This window comes from Rhinolophus hipposideros (assembly GCF_964194185.1).
Source record: "Rhinolophus hipposideros genome assembly, chromosome: 10".
NCBI classification, from domain to species: Eukaryota; Metazoa; Chordata; class Mammalia; order Chiroptera; family Rhinolophidae; genus Rhinolophus; species Rhinolophus hipposideros.
The window spans coordinates 11,887,711-11,913,773 of NC_138056.1; the positions used below are offsets into that span (position 1 = coordinate 11,887,711).

Consider the following 26,063-nt stretch of genomic DNA (forward strand, 5'->3'; position numbering starts at 1 on the left):
TGTTCAGTTTGAGTGATCTCTGCTAACTTGTCTTCTAAGTCGCTGATTCGATCCTCTGCTTCATCTAACCTGCTGGTCATTCCTTCAAGTGAGTTCTTAATTTCGGTAATTGTGTTTTTTAGTTCTAGCTGGTTGTTCGTTAAGATTTCTACATCCTTTTTTAGCTCTAACTGGTTGTTCTTTATGATTTCTATATCCTTCTTTATGTCTTCTCTAAGCTCCTTAAACATTCTTATCACCAGTGTTCTGAACTCTGTCTCTGACATGTTGGTTACCTCTGCTTCATTTGGTTCCAGTTGTGGAGGTTTCTTCTGTTCTTTTATTTGGGACATGTTTCTTTGTCTCCCCATTCTGACTGACTCTCTGTGTTTGCTTTGATGTATTAGGAAGATCCCCTAGAGCTCTTAGTTCTTGCTGGGTTATCTTATGTAGTATGTGTCTTTTATATTTGACTTGGACTACTTCGTTCTTCTCTGCATGTGCTCCACAGGAGGCTCGTGTGTTTAGTATATCGTCCTGTTCAAGAAGAACTTTGATTGCTTTTTGCTTGTGAGTAGGTGGGGTTAACTCCTAGGCCGTCTAGTTGTGAAACTTGGCTCTGCTCACCACAGGGTGTTCTGCTAAGTGAGGGTTGGCCACTTAAATGAGGTTTGGCCTCTATGGGCTCTTGTGCCTTCAGAGAATTCCCTCTGGGTGTGTGACTTGTAGGTCAAACTCGGTAGTACTCTGGTTTGGTCCAGAGTTGGCTTCTGGAAAATGTTGAATCTTGTGCCTCTTAAGCTGGGCCCTGGTAGAGCAGTTTCAGCACAAATCAAGTTACCAAGTACAACAACAACAACAACAAAGAAAACAAATCAAGTACATTCACAAATAAAATACAACCGACAATCCCCCCTCAACATAGGCAAAGATATCAAAGCAATAATGACAGAACAAAGCAAATCACTACAAGCCAAAAAAAAAAAAAAAAAAAAAAAAAAAAAAAAAAAAAGGAAGTACCAAGCAAAGCAAAACAGAAAGCAGAACCAGTCTTGGCTTAAGCCCACCAGGTAATCTCCAGGTTGTCCTCTGCTGTGCCAAAGAGTTCCCTGCCTATTGCACAGGCAGCGCTGGTCACCTGGTGCCCAGAGTGAATTTGGGAGTGTAGATTTAAATGCGAGGGGCTGAGGGGTCTGGATGACAGTTTTCAGAGAGACCATGCAGTTTCTGTCCTTTCCTGCACAAATGCACGCTGAGAGTAGCTCCACCAGCCCTGTGGTCAGTATTCCTGAGTCTTAGGGCCCTCCTTCCATGGGTGACTTGTAGGTCAAACCCGGTAGTACTCTGGTTTGGTCCAGAGTTGGCTTCTGGATATGTTGAATCTTGTGCCTCTTAATCTGGGCCCTGGTAGGGCAGTTTCAGCACAAATAAAGTTACCAAGTACAACAACAACAACAACAACAACAAGGAAAACAAATCAAGTACATTCGCATGTAAAATACAACCGACAATCCCCACTCAACATAGGCAAAGATATCAAAGAAATAAAGACAGAACAAAGCAAATCACAACAAGCAAGGAAAAGAAAAAAAAAAGAAGAGAAAGAAAGAAAAAAAAGAAAAAGAAAAGAAAGGAAAAAAGAGAAGAACAAAGCAAAACAACACAAAACAAAACAAAAACAAAAGCAAAAAAACAAAAAAGCAAAACAAAACAAACAAACAAACAAACAAAAAAAAATCACCAAGCAAAGCAAAACAGAAAGCAGCACCAGTCTTGGCTTAAGCCCACCAGGTAATCTCCGGGTTGTCCTCCGCTGTGCCAAACAGTTCCCTGCCTAGTGCACAGGCAGCGCTAGTCACCTGGTGCCCAGAGTGAATTTGGGAGTGTAGATTTAAATGCGAGGGGCTGAGGGATCTGGATGACAGTTTTCAGAGAGACCATGCAGTTTCTGTTCTTTCCTGCACAAATGCACACTGAGAGTAGCTCCACCAGCCCTGTGCCCAGTACTCCTGAGTCTTAGGGCCCTCCTTCCGTGGGTGACTTGTAGGTCAAACCCGGTAGTACTCTGGTTTGGTCCAGAGTTGGCTTCTGGATATGTTGAATCTTGTGCCTCTTAAGCTGGGCCCTGGTAGGGCAGTTTCAGCACAAATAAAGTTAGCAAGTACAACAACAACAACAACAACAAAGAAAACAAATCAAGTACATTCAGAAATAAAATACAACCGACAATCCCCACTCTACATAGGCAAAGATATCAAAGAAATAAAGACAGAACAAAGCAAATCACAACAAGCAGAAAAAAGAAAAAAAAAAAAAGAGAAAGAAAGAAAAAAAAAAAAATAAAATAAAAAAATAAAAAATAAAAATAAAAAAATAAATAAAAATAAAGACCACCAAGCAAAGCAAAACAGAAAGCAGCACCAGTCTTGGCTTAAGCCCACCAGGTGATCTCCAGGTTGTCCTCCGCTGTGCCAAAGAGTTCCCTGCCTAGTGCGCAGGCATCGCTAGTCACCTGGTGCCCAGAGTGAATTTGGGAGTGTAGATTTAAATGCGAGGGGCTGAGGGGTCTGGATGACAGTTTTCAGAGAGACCATGCAGTTTCTGTCCTTTCCTGCACAAATGCACGCTGAGAGTAGCTCCAACAGCCCTGTGCCCAGTACTCCTGAGTCTTAGGGCCCTCCTTCCAAGGATGAGTGGGAGGGGGCGGGCGGGAGATCTCTAAGCTGCTGAAAGCCGGGAGCTGCGACTGCCGCTTACTGCTGAACTCAGGGATTGCTTCTGCGGTTGCCCTTGCCCCGCCGCAGGCCAGCCAGAAAGGGTGGGGCCTGGGGATGGAGGGGTCTCCTCCCTCCCAGGCCAGCCACTCACACTCCTCCCGCAGGCCTGAAAAGGTGGTGGCTGGGGGTGTGGGAGTCTCCTCTCTCCTCGTCCAGCGAAAATCCCCTCCTCCCAGCCTCTTCCGATGGTCAGAGCCGGCTGCCAATCTTCCCAGCGCCTGAGCGCAGACGCCCCTCTGTAATCTGACACTGTTTCTCAGTTAGGGGTAGTTTGAGTCTCTGGAAGGGCGGGGGGAGGATTCGAAAAGCACGGTGAGGGGCCCAGGTGTGGCGTCTCAGTTCTTTGTCTGCCCTAGGGCCCACGAGCTGCCCGCCTCGGCGGGAGCGATCAACTGTGGGACGCAGGGAAAGAGCTCACCTCCTGGACCCTACGCTCTCCGCCACACCCTGGGCTCCCGTGGGACTCTAGAGCCCCGGGTGCTGCCCTCCACTTTTTCTGTGAGCACGCTCCTCCCCCCCGCTCGCCCACCTAGTGCACCTCAAAGCAAACCTTCCACGAGCCTCCGTCCGACCTGGGAGCCGCGCAGCAAAGCTGCACGGCCTGTGCTCCGCTTCCAGGAGTCTGCGCTCCGTAGTCCCGGCGCCGCCGGCCTCGGCTCCGCGTGGGTGGGGGTGGGGGGGCGCGCTTCCACTTCGCTGTCCCGCCTCCTCCCCTGCTTGTAATCCGCGCACACCTTCAGGCAAATTCCTCCACGAGTCTTCCGCTGTTCTGCGTGTTCTATATCTCCCTGTGTCTTTAGAGCTGCAGTTTACCGCCAGCCGCCGCCGCCGGCTTGATTCCACCGCGCGACCGCGCGTTTCCTCTCCGCTCCCTTCTTTCTTCCCCTGCTCGCCCAATTTGCGCAGCTTCAAGTAATCCTTACACGAGTCTCTTAGGAGTCTCTTAGCTGTTCTGCGTGATGAGCGAAGAGTTGTTTGATGGGTTATATGTCCCGTTTGTAATAAAATCCGGAGGAGAACTCAGAAAATGTGCCCCGCTGCCGCCATTCCTATGACGTCCTGAGTTGAATTTTTATCTGGCCCTTTATCCCCACCCACACCTATTCCCGCCCAAACACTGACTGGAAAGAAACCAAGACTGAGCAGGAAGCCTGACTTTCCTGATGGAAACACAAACCTCATAGTTGCACCAGGACTCGGGGAATGGACCTGAAGCCCAAGGATGCCTTCCTTTGCAAATGCAGACCCCGGATCTCAACTAAGCATTCTATAAAATTTTGCAAATAACCTCAACTGAGATCAATGCGTTGGTCAAATTGCGAACATTGTATTCCCATTCAAAGGAGAGAAAGAAAGAAGGAAAATTAAAAAGGAGAAGAAGAAGAATCGTGAATGGCTCTGACAATTTGTCAGGCTCTGCAGCCTTTGGGTGACTTAGCATCAGGAGAAATATGTACACATACTATTTTAAAATTATATAAAAAAAGGACAAACAACATACTTCTCTCGTCCAACACAGCTTAATAAGGCCATGAGCCCTTACATATGTTTCTGTTCCTTATTGTGTAAGATACACTGCATTATCTCAATAAGAAAGCACTAACTCTGTAATTATGTGTCATTAGTGAAGGATGTAAAATCAATACAAATTTTTTCTAATTACAACTTTTGAATCTGACAAAATGTGCTGCTTGGCAAATCCTACTTAGCAAATGCCAACGTTTTGTAACTTAAGGTATGCGATATTAAACTCACCAGCTGTGGAATTCAACGCTTCCCAAGCCACTATTGTACGGCTTGTCATAAGTGTTGAAGACTTCTCAAAACTGTACTTTTTTCATTATAATTATATCCCATTTTGCTAGATTCTCAAATATGTGGACAAAATTCTATGAGCTGAGTAGCTTGGTTTGTGTTATACCTTTGTCATATAACTGGGACCTATGGAGAGGATGTGGGAAGGTCTCCTACCTGCCTCTTTCCAACTTTCAAACAATAATTTCCCCTATTCACTTGTAATATCCGTAAGTTACAACATGAATAACAACAGATCGATATGAAAACTTCTGTTAATGCATTTAGGAACATTACAAAAGAAAGGGAATAACCAAGACGTAGTTCCATATGAAATGTTTAAGGTGTGGCAAATTCACCAATACTGACAGTGGAATACATGTACCTGATAAATAATTCTTCCAAGAATTGGTCTTCCTTGACCCTTTAATTGTACTGATTTAAAACTTGGTTTTGCTCCCCACTTTAAATGTGTTGAGATACTTCCCAATTTTTGTTCCCATTATCCATACAAAAAGAAATTAATACACGATACTGGGGGCAAAGTCATCCTATTATTGTGGTTCCGTGGACATATTTGCCCAAGTCAAAAAGTCTATTAGATATTTTTTTGGCTTTGCCCTCAACTTATTATTGCAAACATCACTGTAGCAGACACATCCATCTCCCCATCCCTTGTCACTTGGGCCACCTCTGACTTGGCCTACCGCCATATTAGACTTTTTCTGGAATGCTGGCAGCCACCCAGCTCAAGTGTTTTACTTCTTTTTCTGAGGGCAAACTGTCCTGAGAGCTTGCCTAGATCATATGCAAGGCAGTTCGGAATTGCCCGAGATTTAATGAGTCAAGGAGCGTACTCAACTGATAAGGAACAAGAATCAGTGGATAAACACCCAAGATTTCCTAGCCATCTAGAAAGAGCTCTGAAGGACACTTTGAAGAAGCTTGAATGATGGAACCTTAGTTGCTGACAGCAATAATCTATACTTTATTTATGCTTTATTAGTTTTCTCCCCTCCCAGTCTCACATTCCCTATTCCTTCATTTTTGCTTCCTGAAATAACCTACCAAATAAAGGTCATATACCTAAGTCCTTGCTTCATGGTCTGCTCCTGGGGAAATTATGTAAATTTGTAGGGGATTAGTAAAGCAAGTCCACAAATATCTACAATACAAATGAAACTCTATGGATGCATGTTAATAGGAGGTAATGAATATAACATATTACTGAATAATTGGAGGCCCTATCAGAAAGCTATTAATATTTGAGGCATAGACACTGACTCACCATCCATAACTCTGACCTGATCGTCAGCATCTTTGCTTAGACAGCATTCTAGGTGGAGCTCTCAAAAAAGTGCTGTCTCTCACTTTAGAATGTTTATAGTGAAGAATCCCAGTATAAACATAAAAATCGTAACAGAAATGAGGACCCTTACTATCTTCAAAGAACATAATAATTGTGGTGAAAACACATTACTACTCCAGAAAACATAGTTATAAAAAAAGATTGTTAATATGTAGGTTATAATGTACCGAGTCTGGGATGGGTGATTATACTCATATCTAAACTTTAAATTGAAGACAGCCATCAAAAATCATCACTGGAGCTACTCGAGTAATCAGGTGATCAGCGCCATCTTCTCACCTAAAATGAGGAATGAGTTCTTGTTCATTCCCTTATGTAATTACTAACCTAACTGCAGTCAGAATAACTTATGATTGTCTTTCCCCTTTGAGACACTCCCCTGGGAACTTGATTGCAATTTCTTGGTTATTCCCAAAGCATCAGAGAACAGGAAATTATGCCATGATCTTTGTTAATTATCCAGGGTACCCTTGATTTTCCCACTGATGAAATGTTCTTTTACATACAATTCACCTACTTTGTTATTATTATTATTATTATTATTATTATTATTCACTGCATCCACAGAACTATCTGGACGGAAGTATATTATGTGTTGGATATGTACTTTAGTCACTTATAAATTACTTCAACATTCAGCATTTTTCATAATGACTTCTTCCCAAGTTTTATGTCTGAGGATGAAGATGAAACTCTTAAAGCATGTCCTATAGTGTTTTAAAAGATTCAGAAGGAATAAAAATTAAGAATATGTGTGTTACTCTTATGTTTTTAACATAAGGGACAAAAATGAGTTAATGATACCCTAATTCCATATCCATAATTATCATCAGTTTTCATTTCCTATCTTCACTTCAATTTACCTTCCCCATATTGGAATACAGCCTTATAAAGTAAACATAATGTATGTTTTAATGTGCACACCTATGGTGTTTTGTAAATCATTTTAATACTTGAAGGTTCTCAACTATATATTTTTGCACTTTAACAATATACACCAGTATTTTGCTGACTTCCACTTAATAAAATTAATATAATGTGGGTCTACCCCCATTTCATATGTTGGTTTGTCAAAACCAATCCTGTACAGAAAGAAGCTTGGAAGAGAAGTTGACAACTGGGGGCATAATTTATGGAAGGATTTCAAGCTACATAAAGTAATAACTGTGTTAATTAAAAGAAAAGAAAATTTTTATAGGCTTTAACTGAAATACAGAGAGAAAAAAAAGGAGGGGAAAAAAGGAGTAAGAGGAGCCAGCTTAATGATTTAAGGCTGGGGAAATATGTAAGGCACAACTGGGAAATTCATTTGCAGTGCAGTAGTTAAGTTACTCTAAGAATAAAGAGGCCTGATGTTGTAATAACCTCTGTTTGGTCTCCTTCCATCCACCTCTGCAGTGTTTACTTTGTTTTCGAATGACATCTTTGAACGGGCTTTTTCATTTCCTTGGAGGTGGCTTGTGGAAATAGCCCTTGGAAAAGCAGAGAAGTGTTTATTTGTATAATTTCATAACCAAGACAATGAATGAACTCTACACAATAGTTTTTAGTATGAAAATAAGACAGGGAAAAGTTTATTATACATAATTTTTTGGATGAATATCAACACTTTGCTTTGTGTACATGCACTAAATGAGATGGAGAAAACAGTAGAATCCTCTTCTGACATATTTTCAGTCTGTTTTTCAACATGCCCTAGTTTCATGTATACCAAGCATTTCTAATTAAGCTTTCATTTTTTTCTGCTATATAATCTTATTTTAACCTCAAAATTTTAAAAATGGGTCCAAAAGGTTCAGAAATTGATGGATGAAAGGCTGCACAAAAGCTGTCTCTGGCAAGGAAGATGATCTGACTGTTGACCAATTTCTAAGAAACAATTCTCACATCCCTCCAGCTATCAGGCGTCCTCTGTTTAGAAATTGTAAACACCCTTCAGTAACTTAAGCTTTATTTTAAACTGTGTTTATCTTCAAATTATTGTTTATTACTCATGTAAGTGTGTTTTGTTGGGTCAAGGAATGCATTTTTCTAAAAGAAAGATTGAGTTTTTGAGGTTGGATTAAAAATGGTTAAGATTTTTCCCATTGAGATTAATGGAATTTTTCATGCTCATTGCAGTTTATTTTTATGTTTATTCATAATTCATGGTGGCTGAGACATGGAAAAACTGAAGTGTCCTTCAATAGATTATTGGATAAAGATGATGTGGTATATTTATACAATGGAGTATTACTCTGCCATAAAAAAGAATAAAATCTTGCCATTTGCAACAACATGGATGGACCTAGAAGATACTATGCTAAGTGAAGTAAGTGGGACTGAGAAACACAAGTACCATATGATCTCACTTAAATGTGGTATCTAAAGAACAGAATAAATGAGCAAACAAAATAGAAATAGATTCAGAGATACAGAGAATAAACTGATGGCTGCTAGATGGGAGGGGGTTGGAGGTTGGGAGAGATGATGAAGGGGATTAGAAAGTACAAATTGGTAATCACAAAATAGTCATGGAGATGTGAAAAACAGTATGGGGAATGTAATCAATAATGTTGTAAAGATATATGGTGCCAGATGGGTACTGGACTTATTGGGGGGATCACTTCATAGATTGTGGATTGTGTAGATGCCTGACCACTGCACTGTACACCTGAACCTGAGTAAAACATATACATATATGTTCTACTCAGGTGTATATGTTTTATACACCTGAAACTAATAATAAAAAGAAGGTGAAAAAAGGGGGAAATTACAAAATTTTTCACCAACTTTGTTATCATTACAATGAATTCAAATCTTGGAGATTCCAGAGTCCAAATATCCACATGACTATTATATTGCTGCTTCCTCTGTAACGTTCATTGCATATTGTCTTTCATGTGACCAGAGACACAGTGTGGGGACAGAATCCTAGAGAGCAGTTTCCAGGCTCTCGGCCTCACGTGGAAAGGTGCTGGCTCAGGTAGTAGATGGCCATCAGCTGTAACTAGTTAGCCATCAGCTGTAACCAATTAACCATTGACCACTGATACAATTGCCATGACTGAGCTAGCAAGTGTGGATTGCAGTTAGCAAGGGGTGGGTTGGTTGGTTGGTTGGTTGGTTGGTTGGTAGAGAAGCGGACGGCAGGTTGTGGATTGTGTGGCTTCTGTTTCCTGTGTCTCCAACCCAGCCTCCAGCAAGAATATAGTGGTATGACTTCCCTATGTATGGCTCTGTGGGTGTTTCTTTTTGGCCTCACCATATCCTGTGTTCTGGTGTGGGGAGTGGGAGCTGAGATCCTGCATGACACGCTGCATGACTCACAGCCTTAGTACTATGCCCAGTTACTAATACTTCCCTCATCATCTCTGCCAACTTCCCCATCTATAGCATTCCTATAACATTGTAGAAATTTAAAAAAACTCTTTCTTCTACAGTTTGTGTTGTTATTGATGCTTTATTTTACAGCTTGATCTCTCATCTGAGTCCTATTATTTATTTTAGAAGAGGTATTTTTCATGTCCTAAGTTTTGATTATGCTATTTAATAAACTTACCTTGGTCAAGAAGACAGAACTCAGTACCATCACTGGGTCATAAAATTTAACCTTTCAAAATATCTGTAAGAAACACACACACACACACATTGTTGTGCACACACACATACAAAAATATGCAGAAAAGTGACACTCTAGATACCATAACTTCTCACTCACATTAAACAATAGTTTTATAAGATTCATTATTTTAAAGTAATAAGTAATTACATATAAGCTAAATTTTCATGGATCCAACCGCCCAGATTCCCATTCTCTCCACCCCATCTAGAGGTAACAATTATTAACTATTTTACCACCTCAGGGATACTGTGGATACCTGATCATGGCATTGTACATCAGAAGCTAAACATTAATGAATGCCAACTATAATTTTATATATATAATGTGATGGTTCAGTGTGAGGTCGGAGGGATAGTGGATGGGGGGAGGGGGGTTCACAGTATGAGGGATATAAATGATGAACGTCTAAGTATTACCTTGTTTTGTACACCTGAAACTAATAAATAAATTAATTAATAAAAAAAAAATAAAAAAAAAAAAAACTATTTTAACTGTGTCCTGTTTTTCCAAATGTTTTAGTTTATTTTTATTTTGATGAGAACACAACATGAGATCTACACTCTTCAGAGATATAGGTCTGTAGTTTTCTTTTTTTGTGTTGTCCTTACCAGGTTTTGGTATCAGGGTAATGTTGGCCTCATAAAATGAGTTAGGGAGTACTGACTCTTCTTCAATTTTTTGGAAGAGTTTGAGCAGGATTGGTATTAGATCCTCTTTGAAGGTTTGGTAGAATTCACTGGTGAATACAGATGCTAAAATCCTAAACAAAATTCTAGCAAATCGAATACAACAATGCATTAAAAAGATTATTCATCACGACCAAGTGGGGTTCATCCCCTGGGCACAAGGATGGTTCAACATTCGCAAATCCATTAATGTGATACATCACATAAACAAAATAAAGGACAAAAATCATATGATTCTATCAATTGATGCAGAAAAAGCATTTGATAAGATACAACATCCATTTATGATTAACACACTTACTAAAATTGGTATAGAAGGAGATCTACACTCTTAACAAATTTTTAAATTAATACACAGTAATGCTAATTATAGGCACAATACCGTGTAACAAATCTCTTCTTGCATAATTGAAACTTTAGAGTTATTGAACAGCAACACCCATTTTTCCCTTTCCCCAGTCCCTGACAACTACCATTCTACTATCTGCTTCTTTGTGTATAAATGGTATCATGCAGTATTTATTCTTCTGTGACTAGCTTATTTCACTTAGCATAATGTCCTCAAGTTTCATCCATATTCTTTCTTTAAAATAAAATGCATCTACTCATGTACTTGGATATATATAAAATATACCTGATAATATATGCATATAATTGCTAGTTATGGGATTTTTAAATTATACAAGTGGATTGAAGATGTTTATATTATTCTGTATTTGGTATATACATTGCTCAGCCATCTTATTTTGAGATTTTATTGTCTTGATTGTTATGGATTTGATTCATGCATTTAAAATAGATAGGCATTTTGTTATGGATTTGATTCATGCATTTAAAGTAGATAGGCATTTTGGTTGCTTCATGCATTTAAAGTAGATAGGCATTTTGGTTGCTTCTCCATAACTGACAATAATTACATATTGTTATTGCACTTGATAGTCCCAGACTTTTAAACATTTTGCCAATGTTATGAGTGTGGAGGATTGTTTTATATCATTATATGTTCACATTTTCCAGCTTGTTATTGAAGTTAAGTGTATTCATTGGCCTAAAGAGGTTTTTGTTTGTGAATTGTTTGTGTGTACTCTTTGTCCATAGTTTTATGAAATTGCAGCCTATTATTTATTAATTTAACAGATGTGCAATTGTATGTATTTTCTCTGTCTATGGCTAGTTCTTTTACTATACTTGTGATTTTTTTTTCATTCAGACCTTTGAAGTTTTAAAGCATAAAATGTATCCATCTTTGTGATTTTGAGTTCTGTTTAAGGAGCCCTTCAATGTCAAATCATACACACTGACATAGGTTGAGTCGTCAATTGCATGGTTTACATATGCAAAGATAATGAATATCAGTGACCATGGTTTAATTCTGATATTTTAAGGAAGGAACCATGTGAATAGCAATGGGGAGCACTTTCTAAATAGGAGGAAATAAATGCAGAGATACTGTGGTGGGAATACATGATGGTAAGAGGTATTCTGCATAAGAACTGTGTAGGTATTATTTAAATTTAGTAATCCCGAGATAGGAAAATATTCTTAGATTGGATACTAATTTGAAGGAGATGATCTTTTGAATTAAAAAATAAGGGTACCCCTAGAGGATGAGAATACATTTTCATAATATAATTAAAAATTAATAAATAAAAATGAAAGAAAAAAAGAAGGGAGAACACTGAAACTTTAAATTATTTTTGATGGTGACATACCTTTGCAATGAAAATGAGGTCTGTTGGAAGCAGGGCTAACCGTGAGCCGAGGAGAGACCCGTGTCTATCTCCTGGTTCTTGGGCCTGGACACTAAGCAGTGGTGGCATGTACAAGGGCATCACAGGGAGGCAGGGGTCAAAGAAAAAGAGAACTAAAAGTGGAGTAAGGGTCAGGCCTGTACGAATTCTGTAAAGATGCCTGGGACTTAGTTCTGGGAAGAGCTCAGTCAGCCAACCAGTTGTACCTTATTCTCAATTGTGCTTTTCTTTTGTTGTTCTTGAATCTAAGTATGATTTTGACAAATGCTAATGCCTAGACTTTGTTTTCTGTGAGATATTAAGGATGGGTTTAATCTCTATGCTCTGGATGAAATAACAAAAACGGGGAGAAATGCATCCTCACAAATATCATGGTAATGACACTAGAATTTGAACACATTTTCTGTGGTCCCTGAACCACAGGCTGTGATTAGATTGCTTCCAATGCACGGATCTGAGGATGGAACAGAGTGCTTTAAAGTGGAGTCAGATACCAATGACTTTGTGGAATGTGGTCTGGTATTTGATCAAGCTCGTTGGGCAAAATTATACTGTTATTCATAATTGCAACTATTGGAGCTTATACATACCATTGCATGGCAATGAAAGGAAACAATGCAAACATTCTAAAGTAATGATTACATACATATATGTCTCTGTGTGTGCGTTGGTGTTACCTCAATCAGTATCAGCATCCATATACATATATGTGTGTATACATATATCAGTGGGAAAGTATTAAGAAGCAAATTGATGATAGCACTATTTTTTTTACATCTAAAGACAGCATAGGTAGAGAGTTGACTATAAGCTCTATTTTGAAATATCCAGAAAAACAAAAATACATTAATAAACTACAACAAAATATTTTCATCATATCTTATCAATACTGAGGCACAGAACATCATTCTGAATTTTTTTAAATTTATTTTTTACTGTAGAAAGATACTTTATGGATCCACCCATTTTTACCAAACACTCTTTTCATTGCCTTTTTTACATCGTTGTTCCTCAAACTGTAGATGATGGGATTCAGCATGGGAATCACAATGGTGTAAAACGTCGACACTATCATGTCATGGTCCAAAGCGTAGCTGGAACTTGGTCTCACGTACATGAAGAGGATGGTTCCATGATAAATGGACACTCCAGTTAGGTGAGAGCCACATGTAGAAAAGACTTTTCTCCTCCCTTCAGCAGAATGCATCCTCAGAATGGCCAACAGAATGAAACCATAGGAGATCAGGACAATCAAGATAGTGACTATCTCAATAGAGCCCACAAAGTAGAAGAGGAGAAGCTGGTTTGTGTGCGTGTCAGAACAAGAAATAGCAAGGAGAGGAGGGATGTCACAAAAGACATGTCTAATTTCATTGGATGCACAGAAGGAGAGGCTAAATGTAGCCACTGTGTGTATGGAAGCATGCAAAATGCCACCAACATAGGAGGCAACAATGAGTGGTACATAGACTCTGGGTGACATGCTAACTGAATACAGGAGAGGGTTGTAGATTGCTACATAGCGATCATATGCCATTACAGCCAAGAGAAAACACTCTGTGGTACCAAAAGTAACAAAGAGAAACATTTGTGTTGCACATCCAAGATAGGAAATGACTGCATTCTCTTTCAGGAAATTGACTAACATTTTTGGAGTGACAACTGAAGAATAACAGGCATCCAAGAATGATAACACACTAAGAAAATAGTACATAGGGTTGTGGAGCCGAGAATCCCCAATGACCAATAAAACCATTCCCAAATTTCCTATCAGAGTAAAAAGATAGATTGCCAGAAAAAGTAAAAATAGGAAGACTTGTACCTCAAAACTATCTGTGAAGCCCATCAATATAAACACAGTGACTTCAGTTACATTTTTCATCTGAATTCTGTTTAAATCTAAATCTGATGTCAACTGTGACATTTTCATTTTTATTTGTAGGTTTTGAAGCAATATTTTTGAAAATAGCATCCACTCTATTATGTCCTCTTGGTTGTTTCTTAGAAGGGCATATTGAAATCCTTGGCAGTGAGGGAATAGGCAGTAATGAAGAAGCTGGGTCCAAGTGAATGCATTACCCTGTTAAATTAATGAAATTTTTTATTAAGTGGTTGGCTAAACTTGTCATGTTAAAAAAAAGTCAATTTATGTTGTTTAATTTTCAGTTTCTTTTCTGTTAAATGTACTACCATCTGATTTCATATTCCATCATCTTCAAGTTTACAATGATGAATGAATATAGGAATTTTAAATCCAAAAGTATTATAGTAGAAAGTACACATCTGAGTCCTAATCTTAGATTTTCTACTGTGCATAAAATGCCTTTCCTTAGTGTTTACGATTGTTAAAATGAAAGCAAACACACTTATATCAACAAGATTGTTTATAAATGATAATTGGGTTGTATTTGACAAAAACAATGTAGAGATTATTTAATTTTAAAATGTTCTTAGATGACCAGAAAATGGGATAGTCTTACATTTCAACTTGTCATATGGGGCAGCCTTTTCTGATCAAACCACGGTATATCCTCTGTTTTGGCAATTATCCCATTCCACTAGTACTTCTATAACCTTGGTCAACAAACAACAGATCTTATTCTTCGTACCCTGTTTCCCCGAAAATAAGACCTAGCCAGACAATCAGCTCCAATGAGTCTTTTGGAGCAAAAATTAATAATATAATATATGTAATATATTATATAAGACTGGGTATTATAGTAAAATAAGACCAGCTCTTACATTAATTTTTGCTCCAAAAGACACATTAGAGCTGATTGTCCGGCTATAATTTATTTTCGGTGAAACACAGAAGATGCAACTTGTATGAAAATGATAACTGAACAATGGTTTGGTTTGGTTTTTCAGTTTTATTTTTTGATACACATACCACCAAGTTGTCCATTTAGGCCTGCATAATCTAATATACTGTTAATGTTTTTCTAAATTTAACAACACCATTGTACAATTTTTCTCTATTCATATACTCATTATCCGTGCAAAGTCCTTTGGCATATTTTTAAAACATATTTTTGTCAAAAACAAATCATGACTATTTCTTTAATATATTATAGTTTCTTAAGGAGTCTCTAAAATTATTGTAAAATAAAAATTACTCAATAATAGATTATAGAAGCTATTGCTAAAAGAGTAAAATCACTATGTAAGCCACAAAGTAATATTTCTTATACTTTCTTATGCCATCAGACTTATTCAGTGGAATATGAAAAAAGGAAAGTCTATTAAAAAAAGTTGAAGATGATGAACAGTCATCTGTATCTGGACTGAGTCTTATGGCTGAAACAAAATTAAACATTGAGTCTACCATATTTAGGAGCAAGATTTCAACTCTGCCATTCTTGTTTTTCCTTCAGTGTGTCATAGACCAAAATGTATTTAAAGGAGTGATAATCTGGAATGTATAGGGTCAGCGATGTACACATTATTTATATCTGTGACATGAAACACAGTACATTTTTTGTCATATTGAGATGTCCATACATCAAGAAGGAATGAGAAACTCAACTTAATACGATTCTTAAAAGACGAAAGCTACACATCTTTATTTTTCCAAAAAATTATTCCCAAATTTATGTGGAAAATTTTTAAACACAGTGAATAAATAGCTTTTTAAATGTGAGAATACCAACCTCCCAAAATGCTTTTTAATCCTTGAGAATTCCAGAGTAGAAAAATATAATTCAGCTAATTTTAACTTCTGTGTAAATACAGACAACTCACACTACTCTTGAGAACACACACAAATGTCTTATAATAATTTTAATATAGTTTGAATAGTTACAATAATAAAATAACTTGTACAACCAGTAATTAATAATATAAGTATGTATTAATGTATTATTTAGACCTTACAGAAATTCATTTCTCTCTCTCATCCATTGGAAAATACATATTGACTGGTATACAGGGGAGCAATTTCAGCCACATTACAATTCTAACCAGTACTAAATTGATGTGTCTGAGATAATACAATTGTGGAAGATTAAAAACTTTATATTTGGATTCTAAAACCCTGTATTAAAATCTCAGATTTAGCACCTAGTGACAGTGTAACTTTTGAAAAGTTATACCTCCAAACGAAAGAATAACTAAGATTGACCAAATTTCAGGTGTATCTTGTTAAACTACATAAACATAGTGTCATTACAGAGTGTTTCTTTATGAGATGCATTAAAATATGCTTACTAAATTAAAGTGTTTTAATTATATGTGAATGATGCGTAAATATGAAATATGACTTCCAAATTTTATTTAACTACAAACTATTACTATGGAGTTCTAAAATCAGTTTTTCTTCAAAGTGCTGAGTAATGAACGGACACCAAACCAGAAGCTAAGTATTTCTTCTTTTAGTTATACATGTGTTTATTACATGTCACTTAAGATACATTTAAATACCTTTCTTATGAGATGAAACTAAGTGAATCCCGATATTCTATGGCATCAAGAACCTTAAAAATACATCCTGTCATTACATTCTGACTCTGGGCATGACAATAAGATAATAATATGCAAAAAAAAGAGATAATAATATGCTTGCTTAAATTCCTCTGATAATTTTGTCCATAATGATTTTCTCATAACTTTTTATTTCCCTGACTTTATCTGTAATGCAAGAAGATGGTTTATGAATGAAGCTATATTCTAATTCAAATTATGTCCCATTAGGGCAATTATTTACTTCACTGTAGGAAACTGGAGGAATGATGGAAATATGGGGTTTATCTACTTCAATGAAGACGCTCTTCAAACAGGCACTTCTGTCAACTAATATTTAAGGACATTAGAGTTGACTGTGTTTACGTCTAACTGATAGCGGTTAGAAAGACAAATGTATAGATCTCAAATTATAACAAAACATGATCATTCTTGAAAACTAAAATCAAATGAGTTTCTTAACCCTCATACAGTCAGAAATATAAAGTACCATATATCCATGAGAACAGTACCATAAACACTAAGCTAGGGAAGAATGAAAGCTATGATAGCAGCTACAACATGTTATTAAATGGCTACTAAGAGTTAGAAATTTTGTGCACATTATTTTGTGTAATCCATATTGCAACCTACAAACTAATTCAGAATCCTTTTATAAATGAGAAAACTGATAACCAGCCTGACCTATAACTTAGTCAAGTTCACACAGTTAGTTACTAGCAGAAACGGGATTCAAGTCCAGGTTTCTCTGCCTCCAAACTTTAAGCTGTTTCCACTGATCATGTCACAGACTCATTGTGATGTGCCATAAATTTGGAAATGTTATCTCTTAGAAACAGCATAAAATAACATGCTCATGTATTTGGATTCTTTTATAAAGCCACAAGCTTAAGCAGACCTTCATATATATTTTTTTTATAAATCTGAAGTGCTTTCTAGATCAATTAACTAGTAAAATAAATTTAAAATTCATTTATATCCCTATGTGAAAAAAGAGTATGATCTCAAAATGGCATATATTCAATGGTTGGGTGATCATTTTCTCTCCATTTAATCATTTTCCTAAATTTGAAATATAGCCCCTTATTTCTACTACCTTTATTCTGTTATCTTCCATTAAGGAAATTAAATCAAATTTCTAAATTACAAGTCTATTGAAATAAATATGGTAAGAGTCTTTCTTATTATTCCTACAATTTCTCTGGAATTCTGTCATTCAATTTTTAATTCAACTCTGCAAACTAGAAATTTCTATCTCAGATTTAAATATGAAAGCAAATAATATAGTTTGAGATTCAAGGCTATAACTTCTAATATAATTTTTAAGTGATGAAAAACCTTTCTTCTTACCTGTGGAAGTGAACTCACTCAATTGAGGAATGCTATGAATACTAAGCATTTTAACTGTTACACCATGTTTTCAAGCTCTTCTTGAAGTCCATAGGGATACTCCAAGGAGAAAACCTACTAAATGTCTTCAGGGAGAGAAAAGTAACAAGTTAGTGGTTTTTTCCATCATAAACAAGAGAATGGTTCTGGAGCAATAAACTATATGATCACAATGATTACATGAATGCCCTTCGGTCTCTGGTATAAAATGATCCTTTAGTGGAAAAAGAATTTCATTAGGACTGGAAAAGAAATTGAATAATACAGAACCTAAACCTAGCTCTGATACTAACTAGCTATGCACCACTGGTTTGATGACTGAAATTCTCTGAAATCCAGGTTCCTCTTCCTGGGAATATCACCTGTTTACTTCTCTCAAAATCAAAACATGTATATAATGAAATAATCTGAAAGCACAAACTATGACAGAATTCACAATCCTTTAAAAAGATTACTATATTTATTTGACCTTTAATGCGATATACTTCTAAGTATGAGAGATATATTGAAGCTCTTTAAGTATTTAATAGAGGAGATAAGATATGAATACAGGGGTACCTCAGTGTTCGAAGGTAATCCCTTCCTGAAGACCATTTGAGTTCTGAAATGTTCAGAAACCAAGGCACAGTTTTGTGGGGAGCCATGATTTCTTGTTTCTCAGAAACCTTGTGAGCTGGCTAGTATATAGTTAACTTGTCTCAGCTTCTAAGGTAAAAAACCTTGAGAATGTTTACAAGTTGCTAAGGAATGAGATGGAACTGGCCGGTTTCCCAGACACAGATAACTGGTGGCTATCATGACATTTTGGTAGTCTCTTTTCTATAATAATTATGACTAGGAAACTTTGTGATGATTCTGTAGTTTCTGTGTAAAAGTTAAAAATTTATTTTGCTTGAGGTAATGCACCCATGTTATTGTTAAACTGCACGTACCCATAGGGTATATATATTGGTGAAGGTGATTAAATCATCGCTCCAGAATCACTGGAGACCTCCAGCATCACTGGAGACCTGCAGCATCATCATATGTGTGTGTGTCTCTTTTTTCATTCCCGCTCCCCCTTCCAGGGACTGTTCGTCTCGTCGGCAGGCTCCGACACAGTTTCCCCATAGAAAGTAATGCAAAATGGATTAATCCATTCCAGACCTTTGAAATCAACCCCTAAAACTGCAAATACAGCATGAATTTTACTATCTAATTTTACTATCTAATGATACCATAGATACCATAGATCCATGGCATTCCTAAACCGAAATGTTTGTCAACAGAGACGTTCGAAAACCGAGGTACTACTGTATACCAATCTATAGACTAGTACTGGACTAGGTAACTAAATTATTTTTTAAATTGTGAAAAATACATAGATGCTTAATCTCTATACTTATTGATTCTAAATTAGTAGATAGGAGATGTTGGTCATGGAATCTGAATTTTAAAAGAAGGAAAGAAGGAAAGAAGTGTGGGGGAGAGAGAGAGAAAGAAAGAAAGAAACTGATAGGAAGCCCAATTGTGAACCAAGGGTCTGTTAACAAAATGCAATCCCAAATGATCTATATATTCAATACAACTCTACTTAAAATTAAATAAGCTTCTTTTTTTTTTTGCAGAAATTGACAAGGTAATTCTAAAATTTATTTTTAAAAAAAATCAAAGGAACTAAGGTAGCCAAAGCAATTTTGAAAAAGAAGAATAAAGGACTCATAATCTGATTTCAAGATATACCACAAAGCTAAAATCAAGAGAATGTGGCATTGGTGAAAAGATAGACATGGGGGAGATTCTGGAAAACTGAAGAAAAATAAAAATTTTAATGGGGATTGCATTAAATCTGTATATGGCTTTGGGTAATATGGCCATTTTAACTATGTTGATTCTTCCAATCCATGAGCACGAATGTCTTTCCATTTCTTTGTGTCTTCTTCAATTTCTTTCTAAAATGTCTTATAGTTTTCAGCATATAAATCCTTCACATCCTTGGTTAAGTTTATTCCTAGGTATTTTATTCTTTTTGCTGCAATTGCAAAAGGAATTGTTTTTTCTATCTCTTTTTCTGAGATTTCATTGTTGGTATATAGGAAAGCAATGGACTTTTCTACATTGATTTTGTAGCCAGCAACTTTACTGTATTCATTGATTGTTTCTAATAGCTTTTTGGTGGAGTCTTTAGGGTTTTCTATATATAGCATCATGTCATCTGCAAAGAGTGACAATTTAACTTCTTCATTCCCAATTTGGATGCCTTTTATTTCTTTCTCTTGCCTGATAGCTCTGGCGAGGACTTCCAACACTATGTTGAAAAGCAGCGGTGATAGGGGACAACCTTGTCGTGTTCCTGAACGTAGAGCAAAGGGCTTCAGCTTTTCACCATTAATTATGAGATTAGCTGAGGGTTTGTCATATATGGCCTTTATTATGTTGAGGTATTTTCCTTCTATACCAATTTTAGTAAGTGTGTTAATCATAAATGGATGTTGTATCTTATCAAATGCTTTTTCTGCATCAATTGATAGAATCATATGATTTTTGTCCTTTATTTTGTTTATGTGATGTATCACATTGATGGATTTGCGAATGTTGAACCATCCTTGTGCCCTGGGGATGAACCCCACTTGGTCGTGATGAATAATCTTTTTAATGCATTGTTGTATTCAATTTGCTAGAATTTTGTTTAGGATTTTAGCATCTGTATTCATCAGAGATATAGGTCTGTAGTTTTCTTTTTTTGTGTTGTCCTTACCAGGTTTTGGTATCAGGGTAATGTTGGCCTCATAAAATGAGTTAGGGAGTACTGATTCTTCTTCAATTTTTTGGAAGAGTTTGAGCAGGATTGGTATTAGATCCTCTTTGAAGGTTTGGTAGAATTCACTGGTGAAGCCATCTGGTCCAGGACTTTTGATTTTGGGAAGGTTTTTGATGACTGATTCAATTTCGTTACTGGTGATCAGCCTGTTAAGATTTTCCAGTTCTTCATGATTCAGCCTTGGAAGGCTATATGTTTCTAAGAACTTGTCCATTTCTTCTAAGTTATTAAATTTGGTGGCATATAGTCCTTCATAGTATTCTTGGGTAATCCTTTGTATTTCTCTCCTGGGTATCTACCCAAAAAATCTGAAAGCATTTCTCTATAGAGACACATGTACTCCAATGTTCATTGCAGCTTTGTTTACGGTGACCAAGACATGGAAACAATCAAAATGTCCTTCAATAGATGAATGGATAAAGAAGTTGTGGTATATATACACAATGGAATACTATTCCGCGTTAAGGAAAGATGATATAGGAGCATTTGTGACAACATGGATGGATCTTGAGAGTATAATGCTAAGTGAAATAAGTCAGACAGACAAAGCAGAGAACCCTATGATTTCACTGATATGTGGTATATAAACCAAAAAGAACAAGACAAACAAATGAGAAACAAAAACTCATAGACACAGACAATAATTTAGTGGTTACCAGAGGGTAAGGGGGTGGGGGGTGGGTGATGAGGGTAAAGGGGATCAAATATATGGTGATGAAAGGAGAACTGACTCTGGGTGGTGAACACACAATGGGATTTATAGACAATGTAATACAGAATTGTACACCTGAAATCTATGTAAATTTATTAACAATTGTCACCCCAATAAATTTAATAAAAAAGAAAAAAAAAGATAAACATAGAAAAAAAAATTTACCGGGCTTTCCTGTCTATCACTGTATATTTTTCTATTTTGGTTCTAAGCGTGCTCGTGCATGTCTTTATTGTTTGTGTGTGTATCTATTTATTGATTGATTGATCAGTAGATTTTTAAAAATTTAATCTGAATAAACAATAGATTAGTATTCAGGAATCACAAAATTACATGACTTATAATGTTCTGCAGAACTTTAAACTTTTGATGTTTCCTCCACATTTTTATGACATTTTAGGGGCTATCTTACTTTGAACAATAATTTTCCAATAAGCTCAAATATATACTTCATTCCTTTAAACCACAACATTTTAATAATTTAAACAGAGTAAAAGTGTAATGAATTTAATTGACTGTAAATGCATCTGCTAGCTTCTACAAGAGGTATATTGTGGTCTTACATTATTATACTTTACCACATTTACTGATTGTTGCAATATAACATGGCTTATTCTGTCAGGATAAGGACATTGGTTCTCGGAGAAGTTAGTGCTAACCCGGTGTCAGAGGTATGATATGAGTATATCTCACATCTTAATTTCTTATCTAGTGTCAAAATACATGTGTTTTTTTTCCCTTAAGACATCATTTTAAACCAGAGACAAATAACTTCATTCATTTTATAAATATCAACATGTAGTACATTATTCCAGACCATTTACTTTTTTGTTAGTGAGAAAATCATCATGTTGCTATTTTAAACCAGAAGATAATTGGGGCATATTTCCCTTGGGGCATTTCCTGTGGGTTTTATCAAAGTTGAGTAAGTATATATAGGCAATCTAAATGAATCATATTCATAATGTACTTAAACATGCATTTGCTGTTCTACAGGTAGGAGAAATTTTCAGATCATTTGCAGAATATTTTAGGAGGTGAGACTTAAAATATCATGGTGAAATATGTTATGAAATCCTCAGTACTAAACCCTTAGATTGTTGTCTATTGCATGGGTGGATACGTCACAATCTGATTTATCCAGAGTCTGCCTAAGAATTGAAAAACAATCCTTCCTGGAATTAAACATAGAAAACAGAAAATATTGAATTTACATTTGTAGGAGTAATGAGAATGCTCCAAATAGAGTGTAGATTTTCATTTTTTTAAAATTATTTATTTATTAGTTTCAGGTGTACAAAACAAGGTAATACTTAGACAGACCTGCTCAAAGTAAAACGATCAGGAAATTTATCAGTAAAAGACAAGACAACATTTCACCTAAGTCAACTATCTGGGGACTTATATTTTCACATAATGAGGAAAATAATAAATAATTCTGTTGTTTTTCTAGCTATGTAATATAGAGCCACTTCATATTACTGCTTAGTTCATACTGTTTCTCTAGTCAATGGCTTAAAAGATATCCAAGTACATCAAAAATCATATTTTGTTTATTTCAGTGGGGTGGTAAGGAAGGAAGTCAGTTGCAGAATGAAGCCATTGTATAATAAAAGGCAGTAAAAAGGGGTGAAAATACATGCACCATGAGGGAGATCCAGGACTGCATCTTGGCTCTGGCACTTAGCTGTGAGAGGAGCTATAAGGGTGAAATAAAGTAATGTGTGCAAAAGTCCATTCCTACTGCTCAGTAAGTGGCTAGTTAGTTCTCTCCTCCTTTGCAAACTTAATGTTTCAATATTGAGTTTTGGAGTATTTTGTCCTTATTAAAGGTATGTTTTTGGAAGTGGGTTTACATTAATTATACAAGTTGATTCTATATGATTAAATTCTTCAAGAATCACAGTCATTTTCTCTTAATAACTCTGAATCCTCTCAATATGTACCAATATTGATTTAGTAATGGCCCACTAACAGAAATAACATTTTTTTTTTATTTCTACCATTTCTGCTTTGACCTCATCTACATAAATTTTCTCTGGACCTCCTTTTGATTAGTAGTCATGTCATCCTTCCCCATGACATGTTTAAAATAAAAAATAAAAGTATTTGGGGGTTTTCCAATCAATTTATTAAGAATTTTTAGATAAAATGATATATTTACAAGTATTTCATTATATTAGAGCTGCTCAAAATACTCAATTAGAGTAAGTGGTTTGCAAACCTTAATTCATTTTTTAAAAATTTTTATTTCCAATACATAGGATTCAACCTAAATTCTGCTTTCTCTGACGTCTCATATAAGTAGTTCTTGTTTTCTCTGACTTTAATTTTCCTAATAAGTCTATGAAAGTGTTTACTCCTGATATTGATGATTCTTCTAGGTAATCCTGAGTTTGTCTTTTCCAGAAGCTTGTTGATATCTGCTTTCTCCTCCTTCTATCACTATTTCCAATCCAATGGCTCTCTCTAACTGATGGGATCATGTTAATGTGCTGCAACTGGACCTCGACTTGCATGAGAATTTAAAAAATGTACAGAAGATTATTTGCAGCAGATTGTGTGCCCTTGACACTGACTCAATTTTCTATGGGTGGACATATACAAATGAAATAAATAACTTGAATAAAATCTATCTTGTTATGTTATGGACTAATACTGGAAATTTGAATTCAGGTTCAGGTTAATGTTTTGACTCCTAATTTGATTAACCATAGGGCTATTCAGGAAAGATTTTTTCCTATAACTTCCGATTTCTTGCTGGGTTTTTACTATTAAACATCCAGTTTTATGTCTAAGTGCAATGATTTTTTTTGCTGTTATACTTTTAATTACTGACCTTTATAAAATTATTTAATTGTTAATTTTAGGTAATCGTTACCTAGTTGTTATTCCACTGGATCCAAAATCAACAATATATAGCCAAGTGTAATACTCTGAAAAAAAATTATATTTCTTATTATTCTCTCATTTTCACCACCGAATTTTGAGTAGAAAAACATAGATTATCAAGAATTTAGATTTCCAAAAACAGTACAAATGACCAAATATTTACCCCAAAAGTACAATATAATGCTAAGTATTTGAAAACAAATTGAATGAAACATAAACTGTCATACAATTTTATATTCACTCATGATCCATGTTCTTCAAAATAAATATCACTTATTCCTTTTCAGAATGTCTTAATGGACTTGGAAAATTTTAGAGAGAATGAGTCATAAAATATTACAATTCATTAAGTTGTTGGTCTGTCAAACAAACTTAATTCAACACATTCTACATTTAAAGTTATTTTAAAGGTTTACCTTTAATATATTTTGCCCTTCAATATTTATTTTATTGTTTTGAGATAAATATGAATGTCATAATTACATAAAGAATTTTTTTAGCTGTTCATTTGTGTTTTAATGTGACTTAATAGGAAAATAGCTAATAGAATTCAGTGGGTAATTAACCATCTGACTTGATGGTTTTATAAATGACATGAATTGAGCCAGTGAGTTAAAACCCAAATCTTCCATTTGATTCTGTAGTGAGTGTCATCAATCTTTGACCCACTGTCTTGTCAGTGACTCTGGAACTGCTGCTGGGAAATTATGCATTGACAAGAAATAAATATAAAGACATAGTTCCCTTTCCCTGAGTTACAATATTGTTCCTTTTTTATCATAGCAATATGAATTATAATTTTATGAATATCTTCAAGTTTCTTCATGGGTTGTCAACATGAAGAATGTCACTGAAGTTATTATATTTGTACTGACGGGCTTCACAGACAAGCTTGAACTGCAGTTCATCTTATTCCTCCTGTTCCTGGCAGTTTACCTGTTTACTCTGATAGGAAATTTAGGAATGGTTGTATTGGTCATTGGGGATTCTCGGCTTCACCACCCCATGTACTGTTTTCTGAGTGTGTTATCATCTGTGGATGCCTGCTTTTCCTCAGTAATTACCCCTAATATGTTAGTAGATTTTATGTCAAAGAATAAAACAATTTCACTCCTTGGATGTGCAACACAGATGTTTCTCGCTGTTACTTTTGGGACCACAGAGTGTTTTCTCTTGGCTGTAATGGCATATGATCGCTATGTAGCAATCTACAACCCTCTCCTGTATTCAGTTAGCATGTCACCCAGAGTCTATGTACCACTCATCATTGCCTCCTATGTTGGTGGCATTTTGCATGCTTCCATACACACAGTGGCTACATTTAGCCTCTCCTTCTGTGCATCCAATGAAATTAGACATGTCTTTTGTGACATCCCTCCTCTCCTTGCTATTTCTTGTTCTGACACGCACACAAACCAGCTTCTCCTCTTCTACTTTGTGGGCTCTATTGAGATAGTCACTATCTTGATTGTCCTGATCTCCTATGGTTTCATTCTGTTGGCCATTCTGAGGATGCATTCTGCTGAAGGGAGGAGAAAAGTCTTTTCTACATGTGGCTCTCACCTAACTGGAGTGTCCATTTATCATGGAACCATCCTCTTCATGTACGTGAGACCAAGTTCCAGCTACGCTTTGGACCATGACATGATAGTGTCGACGTTTTACACCATTGTGATTCCCATGCTGAATCCCATCATCTACAGTTTGAGGAACAACGATGTAAAAAAGGCAATGAAAAGAGTGTTTGGTAAAAATGGGTGGATCCATAAAGTATATTTTTCACACTAACCATTAAATTGAAATAAATTAAGAATGATGTACATAGTCTCCATATCAAAAAGTCATACCTCCA

At 36.1% G+C, this 26,063-nt stretch overlaps 2 protein-coding genes across 2 annotated transcripts in view; one reads left to right on the forward strand and one right to left on the reverse strand.

Annotated features, from left to right (window-relative positions):
* Window positions 1–12,885: 12,885 nt before the first annotated feature.
* Window positions 12,886–26,063, reverse strand: part of LOC308503355 (uncharacterized protein) — a gene marked incomplete at both ends in the record, with an annotated part of 34,188 nt that continues 21,010 nt past the window's right edge. Inside the window, 2 exons of the mRNA XM_081062677.1 lie at window positions 12,886–14,040; window positions 16,663–16,748. Coding sequence (XP_080918803.1) covers window positions 12,886–14,040; window positions 16,663–16,748 — 1,241 coding nt within the window. The remainder of the gene's footprint in view (window positions 14,041–16,662; window positions 16,749–26,063) is intronic.
* On the forward strand, window positions 25,014–25,999 carry LOC308504298 (olfactory receptor 5T2-like; the record flags this gene model as incomplete). The annotated part of the gene is given in 2 exon segments (XM_081064642.1): window positions 25,014–25,038; window positions 25,041–25,999. Coding segments are annotated over 2 exon segments (984 nt in total).